We start from the raw sequence: 11,927 nt of genomic DNA, 5'->3' as shown, positions 1-11,927 counted from the left end.
TTTTTCTTTTTCAGTTTGCTTAGACGAGAATGTTTCACATCATTTTATCATCATATACTAAACAGTTAATCTGCATTATTAAACGTTAGGTAAATTAACAGGGAAAAGCTAACATAAAAAGAATAGGAAGCAGATTTTCTTATTCAAGTTACTGACAAACTAAAAACGAGTGAAAGAGAGAAAACACTTCTTGACAGTTTGCAGAATCTGTTGGGTCATGATCAATAAGCTCTATTTTCTTTCAACAGTAAAACTCAGAAAAGCAACTGAGGCCACCAGATAATCACAGACTGCATAGGCGGGATGATTAAATAAAAAAGTAATGCTTTATTTTACAGCCTGACATTTATTACATATGCAGTACTAATGTAGAAATGTTCAAGAAGACATTAGTGATCAAATAATTGTCACTGCAAGGTTTGCATTTTGGAGGCTGTAAAATGAAGCTTTAGTTATTAGTCTCATTGCAAATGTAGAGTTAGAACTCAAGGACAACACTACATCAAAATTAAAAATGTATTTTTCTTTAAAGAACTGTAAGTCCCCTCTCCCCAACAAGAAATGAAACATGACAGACGTGTACATTTTAAATGTCGATTTTCCCTCATCGGGTAAATTAAATTTATTTTTTTTTAATTTGTCAAATGTACATAAATTATATTTAATGCATCAAAACCAAATGAACAAATAAAAAATAAACTTAAAAAAAAATAAAAGAAAGAAAAAGAGGCGACATTAGAGAGAACGACATTCTTTGTTGAGATCACTTTAAACAAGTATTGGTCAGGCATTTCATTAACCTGGGAAAGCAACGTGCTACACACAACAACCATTGAAGACAGTTCATCATACACCTTAATGAGAATTGGACTGAAGCACCTTTTCTTAGCTTAAAGCTAAAATAGAAATTTCTTTTTTTTATTTCTTTTCACAAAAACTCTAGTAAGTTTAGTCTGGCTTCAACAAACCATAAGCCAAGTTGGCCCTTTTCTTGAAGAGGGGCATACTTGCAGTGACAATTTTCTGTTTCAAGTGAAAGTACATATGTGAACTGTTTGACCCAACAGGCTGCAAAGACCTCAGTTAGCCATATTTTTCTCCAGGGTGGAGCTTTGAGTGCAAATAAAGGTGTGCATCTCCTTCACAAGGAAAAAAAACAAAAAAACAACAAAAAAAACAACAACATGGAATTCAGCCACATGCTTTCAAATAGTACTCATATATTTAATTGATATACATATATTGCCACCATTGGCACATACGATATTGCACACAGTGATGAAATGTTGCACAAAAAAGGAACCGATATATTTTTTTTTTGTGGGCGAACACATTCCAGAATCACAAATAATGTGGAATAATGCTGGAAAGGTAAAACTGCATTTAAAAAAAATAACAAAAAAAAGGAAAAACAAACAAAAACAAGACATGCTTGCTACTCCCCATTAATTGAGCGACTTACGTTACTCTAGCCAGAAAAGGAGCAGATCCAGAGAGGCTGACCAACAAGAACGCATCGACTGAAGCCAGTACTAATGTTCTCCATCAGCTTCTGCTCTCCCTGCTAATGCTTTTGGCTAGTAAAGAGCCAACTCTTCTGCATCATCTTGCATCTAGGTGACCACCCCCTTCCATGTTTACATGTAGGCCGATACCTGGATGGCTGGAGAATGAGGATGGCAATGAGGTTAGGGAAGAAGAAAGGCAGCAGAAAAATAAAAATGTTAATAATTCTGCTCCTGTTTTCCTTAAAAGGTTTGTACCAAACCTTTTTAGCACCACGAGTTGTGCGCTAGCACAAAAAGGGGCTGAGACGCAAAAATGGAAGAAAGAAGAAACTGAAGAGAAAGAGGAAGCCAAACTGCGATCCAAAGCACCAGGCCAGCGTGTAAGCATGCGGAGTGTGTAAGGCACCAGGTTGTTTATATGCTGAAGAGGATGCTCCAAATCAGGTATAATTTAGGCTGTACCAGAGGCTCCAAAAATAGGTGGTCAAGGCCAGTCTAGTTTGCTGGTTTCCAGTCAATCTAAACATGGGAGCAATCGTTTAATTTAATGCTGAGGTAAATCTGACATAATCTGATTGTTGCCAGTTTCTCTGGAGTTTAGAGTTTATAAAACTGCTTTCACACATCTATGAGATGCGACTGAACTGGATTCGAACCAGTTGTTTTCCGTGTGGCAGCCCAAATATTTACAATTAGACCAAAACAGAATCTCAACACCACCAGGTAAGTAAATGGACATACAAATCTAAAGTAGAGTGGCAAATGTGCATCCGAAATGGCCTCACTGAGTTTAATGCCTTCACATCTTAAGCTTTTAAAGATGGGCACATCCGGTGACATAATAGAGACCTATCAACAGGGGAACTGAACTCCCTTCACCTCATCTGTGCAAGCCTTACCCCTCTGCGGCCCTTCTTATAAAGGTGATATTTTGATTGCTGTTTACATGGTCACTCGTTTTACAATCACGCTTTAGAAACAACTTCCAGTAGTTTTACCACAGCCTTCGAATGGAAATCATTCAGTACTCCAAATGGAGATTTTGTTTAATATAGGCAGATACACATGGAAGGGTCCTTGAGCCGATATTTTGGGAGACCAACGGAATCTAACATAGTGCAGGTTAACATGCAGCAACAGCACTCCTTGGCACCAATTAGACTTAGGACTAAACAAGAGCAGAAAAGGTTGCTGTTTCAGATACACTAACCAACAATACTCCTCAGAATTTAACTATGCCAATCAACACAGTACCTGGAGGGCGTTTTGTCTCATCAGATCATCTGCAATTCAGGCCATTTGCTACATGTCGTCACTGCATTTCCTCTATCATATACACATTTAGTACCTTTAAAATGAACACATTGCATTAACAACGAGACACAAAGGTAGTCTATAATATATCCATCTGCATGGCAATAATTTAAACTGAAACAAAAAATTACAATATTAATATTTCTTTGAATGCCTCTGGCAAAAGGTCATCATGTCAACATCCATTGACCAGTTAAATATAATTGATTTTTATGCAATGCATATTGCACAACAAATATAGCACTTATTTCATTTCATGAAAATGCCTATATATTCCTTTTTTTTTTTTTTTTTAAGACTGCATTACATCTAACCAGTTTCCAAAGCAGGCCTAGCCCTCATATGCTTTATGTGTAAACACATCTCTACTCACAGGTAAAGGTAAATAGGATGGCAAGTACATGTGACAACCTTTTACAAAGTTTTTTTGAATTTTGGTTTAAAAATGATAACATCTGATTTGTGCTGAAGTCATTAGCTCACATGTAAAGGAAACTTTTTTCCTCTGAACTCGGCAATAATTCCATTTGAACATTGCAAACACTTTTTTGTTTTTTTTTAACAATAGCTTTAACTGGTACAAAAGTTCTCTGTTAATAAGGGAAATAAACACTCAGTTCAATATCGTTTGTCAAGTAGGAAACCATGTTCAAATATAATGTTATTACTTTGTTTAGCAGCCTGTTACTGTATTAATGTGGATAAGTGGAGTAACATCCAGCGATGAGTGACAACATGTCATAACTGTCAGGTTGTGGAGGTTTCTTATATGGAGAGTGATGCTCCCTTGGAGTTAAACCTTTACAGTTAAATCTTTAGATTTCTTTCTTTATACAGTAGAGTTTGAATAATAATTCTCTTGTTATTTTCATTATCCTTGCTCTCTTTATCAATCCTCATCTCCATCGTCCGCCTGCATCTCCTCTTGTTGCTGCAGCTCGCATGCCCTTTTCTCCCGCTGTTTTTCCTGGATCTTCTTCATTTCCTCGGCGTATTTACAGAAAGTATTCCCAAATTTGGACCAAACTTTGTAGGGTACCGTAATTGAATTACGGTATGTTGGCTTCACTTCGCTTACCCTCATAAACACACCATACTTATTGGATCCAACGTCGAAGAAAAAGCGTTTGTTGTCCACAGTCAATGATGACCCTTCAGGCAACTCTGCAGGTTCGTCCTCTACACCATAATCGTCAATAAGTTTAGCCAAAGCGTCACGAAACTCAATTAGTCCCTGGGCAGGCAAAGCAATCGTTTGGCCTTGCGTGGATCCCAAACCGGGCCCCCGGTTGACGGTCTGTCGGATCCTCAGAAAGCGTCCTCTCTGGTTCTCTTTCAGATCCATGTAGTATTTGCGATTTTCTCGGACCAGGAACTCGCTTTTCAGCGCTCTCCTGGGTTCGTCTTGTACCATTCCCGGGTTGCTTGGACCCAGCTGGGCATAATGTTCGATGAAGTCCCCCAAGTAGTCTCGGAACTCGACTGCCACGGACATGGAGAGAGTAAGACGGCTCTTGTTTCCACCGGCCCCGACTTCAGCTATCTTTAAGAAGCGGCCCTTGGCGTTCTGCTTAACGTCCAAATAAAAGCGTTTGTTTTGGATGTCAACCCTCTTCGACGCCAGTTCTTGTGTCTCATGCTGGAGCCCGGAAGCCGAGCCCGCCCCTCCTGTCGCGAGGTGCACAGAACCAAAGCCTGGGCCCGTTGCTGCTCCTCCCTGCTCACTTCCACTGTCTCTGTCCGCCATGATGCTGCCTGCCTGCCTTCTCCCTCTGTCTGCTGCAAAGCCACGGCCAACCAAGGCACCGCCGGAGCTCTCGCGATATCTACAGGAAGGTAGAAAACAGCAAGGAGAGCGTGAATGCAGATCCGACACTGCTTTGTCTTGGTGTGTCCAATCGTCAGTTTCGTTTAGTTAGAAGTGAAAGTTCCGAAGAACTTTATAAATGTTTTATTTTGACTGCACAGCTTCTTGAAATACGGATTCTTTCTTTACATGGAAAGCCCCGAGCCTTCCAGTTCAGAATCAGGAGAAAGAAGGGAAAAAAAAGGGAGAAAAAAAATTAAAAAAAAAAAAAAGTATATATATATATATATATATATATATATATATATATATATATATATATATATATGTGTGTGTGTGTGTGTGCGCGTGTGTTTGTATATACAATAAGATTAGGATTAGTTGGCCAAGTAGTTCTGAGATTAAAACAGATAAAACGACATTTCTAAAACTGACAGCTGTATCCTTATTTAACTGAGCCACGTTAATCAGCACCATTCACTTATTTCAAAGTGACTGATTAAAATACATTGTTATAAATTATTCTCAGCCAACTAGGTTTTGATTTTCTTTCTCTGTTTAACTCAATTAATGAATCCGACAAAGGAGTAGATACAGTTCAACCTCTGTTTAAACGAACAGCCCCCCAAAAAAGAAACTTACATGCCAGCTGTAGAGCGTCATTATTAAAAAAAAAAAAAAAAAAAAAAAAAAAAGGTTGCTCTTTCCACTCCTCCACTTGAGCTGTCATCAAGTAATTTAAAACTTTTTGGGAAATATTTTTGAGAGACATACAACGGAGGATAAAAAACAAAAAACAAACAAACAAGCAAAGGCACTAAATCTTTTAAACCGCTAGGTAGGCCTACATGAACAGTTACTGCAGTTTTATTCATGTTTCACGTTCATGTTTTATTGACCTTTGGACGACAATGTGGTATTTTAGGACGATATTTCCAGAGACTTTACTTCTCACTTTGATTAAAGTGCACATTTAAAAAAAAAACCCTGTTCAGCAGATATCCACATTTGAAATTAAAGTTGAGTTGTAGCTGGAAGTTTCTCCTTAATATTTCAGCACGCAGGCCTCCCCATTCTCAGTTGGATTGTTCATTGGGGTAATTATATGTTAAATTAAATGACAATATGTACCAGTTTTAATAGGTCTTTAAATCCGTAACATGTGGTCGTTATTAGACAATACAGGCCCTTAACACCCAAAGGCCGTTGTGAACTATAGTTCAAACTGAAATAAGCTACATGCTGAGCGCCTGGCCTATGCTGGAAATATCGGAGCATTCAGTACATTTTTTTAAAATTTTAATTTCTCTTTATAAAAATGGAGAAAAATTCCGATAATGTACTTAAACGGTTGCAATGTCGTTGACGGATGTTTTGTCCAAAGTCATTCATCCTGTTAACCTGCAATAAATAAATAAAACACGATGCATTAGGTTAGATCTTTTTCATCTAAACAAATCCATCTGCAAGAATATCCGCGACAATGTTATAGACCACATACTGATGACCCTTACGGCCTCCATCCTTTATTTGACTTATTTCAAACGATACATGTTGAAGACGTTCTTTACAGGATAAACGTTTCAATGTGATCTCCTTTTTAACATTTTAATGTCAGGAGTGTTTTTTGGGCTGATTATTAATTAATCATTTCCCTAAATTTTCTGCACTTCACAAATGTTCCTCTTCATTAAGAATGCATTTACAGGCTTTGAACTTTAAACAGGCCACTCAAGGTGAATTTCATTTAAGTTGCCATTTCCCATCTTTTTTCAATTTTATCTTGCAAATCATTGCGACTTGTATTTTCCAATAATTTTTCTAATTAGGAAAAGAAAAGGGGGAGGCGTGGATGGGTACCATCTGTTAACAGAGGTAAAGAATCCACAGCCCGGATTGTTTGTCAACAATAACATCGACGGATAAAAGGCCTTTCTGGACTTCCGCTAGACGACAAAGGTAATCTGATAACCTGCTCACATTAATACATGTTTATTATTTTATTTATTTTTATTATTATTATTTTTAATATCTTATTATTTCGTGTTTTTTTGTTTCATTAAAAAAAATATTTGGCCATATCATATTATTTTATATTTGAAATGTTAGATTTGATTGTTGGAAAAAATAACAAAAACCTGTCTAAACGTCCATTTTATGCTTTTAATTTTTAGACAAAAAAATAAAACCTAGAGTAAAAATTCTGCTTAAAAGAATTAAAATATAGGTGTATTTATTTGCTGGACATATGATAAATAGTTTAAGCCATATGCGATTATATAATCTATTAAGGGCTTGAACATTTTTTTCTTTTTAAATAATAAAAACAAATAAATAAATAAAATAAATTGCCCAAAAATTCACATTGGGCTAAAACAGTCTGTAGCCACCGACGCGTCACGGTTCTTATCTTTCTTTTTCTTTTTTTTTTTTTTTTTTTTTTTTTTTTTTTAAAGAGCTGCAAGTGTATGAGGCAGGGTGAGATGAACATGTCGGTCTATTAAACTTTCTTAGTTTCTTTTTTATCTAAAAAAAATATTTACATGGCCCACTCATCTTATCAAAAATATATAGAAAGTTAAACTTAAATATTATTTAGCTGCACCGCAACATGCCCATCATGATGAGAGAAGCTAAATAAATAAATAAATTTAAAGAATAACACGGATTACAGTTATTGTTAGGCAACTTGTGTCATGACAATCCGCAATGGGCCTATAGACATATTTGATAGCCCTTTAGAAATTTAGACCGTCCCTGAACTTCCTTTTAAGTTTATTTTCCATAAAACTCTGTTAGGATATAAGCTTATAATTCCTAACAATAATTTACGTGCTATTGTTAAAACAAAGCGGACATGAATCTTAACATCTGCGGTGTTTAATAAATGCGTTCATGTTGTTCTCAACCAAGTAAATGAATGTAGTACTACTCTGGATGTAGAAATATGAATTATGTCCCAGATTTGTGAAGAACTTGTCATTTTGAGATTCACTTTCAGATTTAAGAAAGCATTAGTCGGATATAAAATTGTATTTCACACCTAAACTTACACAGAAAGAGAGAGAGAGAGAGAGAGAGAGAGAGAGAGAGAGAGAGAGAGAGAGTAAGAGGAGAGACAGACAGAGAGAGAGAGAGAGAGAGAGAGAGAGAGAGAGAGAGACGGATTCCGATTTGATATCCTAAACCTTACATGTTGCATTTCTGTTCTACATCCACCCTTTTTTTTGTTTTCAAGTTTGCAAATAACCTTGTAAGTGACAGCCCTTAATAGTCAAGTGAAACCTATCAGCTTATTTTTCAGGCCAATTTCAGCCATGAATATGCATCATACAGGCTAAATGCAGCTCCTTTTGGATCAAGAAGTCACGTCCAAAGCATATTTCAGTCTCACAAGGTGCTGTCGCAGTTTGCAAAAGATATAGCGGCTGCTCACACCTCACAAAGTTTTGCCCTACATCCTAACATTGGAATGTTGTGGCGTCGCACCCAAATGCAGCTCCGTTTCTATATCAGATCTGACACACTACTGCGTGTTGCAGACTATGTGATGCTTCTGTAAACTCTGCCAGGCGATGTCATATGCTTGGCTGCACGTTTGGACACTTAACAGGACAGCAACTATCCATATGACATGTACATAAAACGTCATTCCACCAAGCGATCTCCCGCAACCTACCTTCCCCCGCTCGGTCTGCAGGCGGAGCACCTTACAGCCTCGACGGCGTGCCGCAGAAGACGAGACGAGACAAAATACTCATGTAAATACGCACGGAGGCCTTTATGACAGCACAGTCGACCGCATCTGCTTGCTCTACAAGATGGACAAGAAACGGCAAGTCGTGGCACGGCGAGCTCCACACGCACAAGTTCAACGCTGCACGTTCCGCCTCTGATGTCAACACGCAATGTTGGTGAACGAGCGCCCCCATTTGGTGCAAATGAAGAGTTGCAGCTGTGCTTGCTCATGGTAACAGGTAGGGCATTTTTATTTTGCCCAACTGCTCTGGATGGCATCGTCGAGAGGTAATAGAGCAGTGCAAAAAAAAAAAAAAAAAAAAAAAAAATTGGGGTAAAATTTCTATATGATCTTTGTCTTAAAACATTTCGGAGAGGGCTGTCACCCACCCATTTGCAGAGGATGTGATCATTGTTTGTTAAGGATGTTTTAAAGAGTGAATGCACTTATAAGAGATCTATGTTTCACACATATTTACTACAGTGTGTAATGGGGACAATATTATTACGACTTTAGCTTTAATTTGGTCAATTTAAGTACCACAGAGAGCTGCAGCGTCTGTACCAGTAATGGCACTACTAACTTTATTACATTTAAGGGTTTAAACATATTACCAAAAGTTCAATCTTAGCTGAGAACATTTGGCTTCTTACTTACTTCTTGAAATAGCGTATAATCACTCATTGCCCAGAACAATGTGGTGCAGATGGATTTTTTTCCCCCCCCACGTTGGAAAGTTGTCACACTGTGCAGATTTTACTTAACAGAGTTTAAAATTTTAATCGTGTTGCTGACTTAGTTAATTAGGTCACTGTCTGATTAAAATCAGCCTTTACATTTAGTTTCTATGTGGACATTGCTCTTTAGTCCATTGCAAAGTGGTCAGCAGATGTCGCTCTTTGTGAATACTATTACTTTTACAGCCCGTATCCGCATTCTATTTGACATTTAAACCAAATATTTACTGTAGTAAGTCAAGTTGCATTGTCAGTGACAGCAATGAAACGTGACCCCTGCAAGGTCGTTTGCGTTACTGTCTGTAGTTTTTGCTCAAGTGTTCACTTATAACTTTGTTATTATATGAAAAATATTAAATTCAAACAATAAAAACGTAAAAAGAAGCACTTCATAGTGATTTTTCTCACTTACAGTGTTTACATTTTTATTTTATTTTATTTCTGCACATGACCTCTAGTATGCAGCTGATTTAGCTGTATAGATTTAATGCGGTTCTTCAACATCAGTTTTTTTTAGAGGCAGAGCAGCGAATGTGACCTGAATGCAGGGCATGACTTAATAGGATGAGACGCAAAACTCATTCAAAACAGCCTCTTGAAGACTCTGAAACGCTTTCGCAGCCTTAGTCATCGCAGCCGTATGATTTCTCCAGGCTCACCGGACTGTAAACAGCAGCATTTTTTCAGCAAAAACCTATTTCATTTTTTTGGAGAAATGCCTTGGCTACAGTAGGATGCGATTTTAAGGAGGGGAGAGCCATGGATTTAGAATTTTGTTTGTTTTATTATAACAGCAGATCAACGCCGATGAACACAATGGAGTGAGTGGCATGCAGTAACGGGGTTTTGGGAGTGAGGAGATCGACCCTGTGGTCCATCGGCTTGCTTTTATCTAAGTGACATCCTGTGTATTTGTTGACGGAGCCCCTTGGCAATCGGCGTTATTTTCTTACCGTCTGTGGCTGCTTGGGGAGGCGGAGAGAGAGCCGCGGTGGAAGGCGGCGTTTTAGCGTTGTGGCTGCTGATCAGAAATCATTGTTCTTTTATTATTTTTTACTGGGAATGAAACGCTTCTTTTGTTTTATGATCGGACTACACAACTTGTGCTTTACTGCAGCATTTTGTGTCTTTTCTCACCGCTGCAGATGATACAGAAAAGCCATCATAGCAGCACCTTACCACTGCAATTTTTTGGGGCAAAGATAAGAGTGGCGTCGTCTTGCAGTTACGGCTACTATGGCAGCATAGAAGGTATCTTCTGGAGGGGAGAATCCGCCAATTCCTTGCTTTGCCTGTCTACAATGTCTTATTAGCAGAAAAGCAGTGACTGGATTTGAAACCCAGCGTCCTCCCCGCGGTTTTACACCCCCCCCACCCCACCCCCCCCATCGTTTCAAAGCTGCTGTTTACCCACTGAAAATCATTCGGAAAAAAAAAGCAGCGGATCCCGATGGCATGGACACTTATGCAAGGTCTGCCGCGCTGCCGTGCTACTGGAGCCTACTTGCTGTCTCTTTATTTAACCCAGCTCCATCGCCATCGCCCCGCAGCCGAGAGAGCCCTGCCGCAACGCGACCAGCGACCACCGAGCCAAAGCAGGCGGCATGAGGCTTGATTCAGTACATTTATCCATGCTGGTCATCGGGGTCTCATTCGCCTGCTACTCCCCGAGTTTGAATTCCCTGCAGGACCAGGCTTACAAATCCGCTGTGGTGATCGAGGGCAAGGTGCAGTCTACGCCTGTGAACGTCTCTGCGGAGCCGTATCGCGTGAATGTCAAAGTGCTGGATGTTTGGCCCCTGAACAGCGGGGGTCTGGAGCGAGAACAGCTCGTCACTGTCGGGGAATTTGGATCTGAGGCTCCGTGCACCAAAGTGAAGAAGAATCATAAGTACATATTTTTCATGGACCCCACTGACGAGCCCTTGGTTTTCAAGGCATCGTTTGCGCCGGTTGACACGAGTGGAAAGAACCTCAAAAAGGATGTTGGGAAGATCTTGTGCGAGGACTGCGGTAAGTTAATGTAGCCTATTGTGGATTACCGGTGAAGTCTAACCCGGAAGAATGAACAGTGTGGTAACAGCCCCTTGCTTTAGAGGTTTTGCTAACAGGCATGCCGAGGAATGAGGGTTATATGGTCACAGCATGGCTTGGAGTCATTGGCTACCAGATAGGTGCCAAAGGGGCGTCTATGCAGCAATTTTCGACAACTCTCGCAGGCTCCTATAGCCCACATGATCAATCAAACTCTCTTTCTCTCTCATTCTCTCTCCCTAAACTGCATTAGCCCAGGCATGCGCCTCGCACTGATGCTTGTGAGAAATTGCACTTTTATGTGTGTCGATCTGCATCCAGCAAGCCAGCATTATTCTTTAAACGTTTTATTCTCCTTTTATAGGATCGTTTACATTCCCGGGACCCAGATCTTGATTTCTCTTTGCCAGATTTTTTATGGCCTCTTTTATGAACACCTAGCAGATACATTTAATGGACCGAATATAATTTCAGCACCAGGGACAGCGGCCTGTGTCGCCGGTAGCTATCACGTGTGGAAAATCGCGCTGCCCTGAGCGAATTGGTTCCTAGGCTATATTTAGGCCCATGCACAGCTTTAATGCTTTAATACAGCTTGATTTTGCAATATTAAAGTGTAAGTCTTTCTTATGCATCTATCTATTAATATGGTAGCAATGTTTACTTGCTTGCTTGGTGTTTTTGTTGAAATAGCAAAAATCAACTTTACCACAGTTGTAGTGTGACGTTTTCATATCCACGTTCAAGTATTTTTTAGGATAGATTTTGAATAGTACGTTCTGTTTTTA

At 39.2% G+C, this 11,927-nt stretch overlaps 1 protein-coding gene across 1 annotated transcript; it reads right to left on the bottom strand.

Annotated features, from left to right (window-relative positions):
• Positions 1 to 598: 598 nt before the first annotated feature.
• puraa (purine-rich element binding protein Aa) lies at positions 599 to 8,444 on the bottom strand. Its single transcript, XM_079247114.1, has 2 exons — positions 8,309 to 8,444; positions 599 to 4,648 (listed from the first exon to the last, which is right to left on the bottom strand). The coding sequence occupies exon 2, from the start codon at positions 4,567 to 4,569 to the stop codon at positions 3,712 to 3,714; it is 858 nt and encodes a 285-aa protein (XP_079103240.1). The 5' UTR covers positions 4,570 to 4,648; positions 8,309 to 8,444; the 3' UTR covers positions 599 to 3,711.
• Between the last annotated feature and the right edge of the window lie 3,483 nt (positions 8,445 to 11,927).

Source organism: Telmatherina bonti (genome assembly GCF_933228915.1).
Source record: "Telmatherina bonti genome assembly, chromosome: 10".
NCBI classification, from domain to species: Eukaryota; Metazoa; Chordata; class Actinopteri; order Atheriniformes; family Telmatherinidae; genus Telmatherina; species Telmatherina bonti.
The sequence above is the reverse complement of the archived record's forward strand: the minus strand, read 5'-3'. Positions and strand labels throughout refer to the sequence as shown.

Bases quoted from the DNA above. Each gene is read 5' to 3' on its own strand.
- puraa (XM_079247114.1), bottom strand. From the start codon at position 4,569: ATGGCGGACAGAGACAGTGGAAGTGAGCAGGGAGGAGCAGCAACGGGC.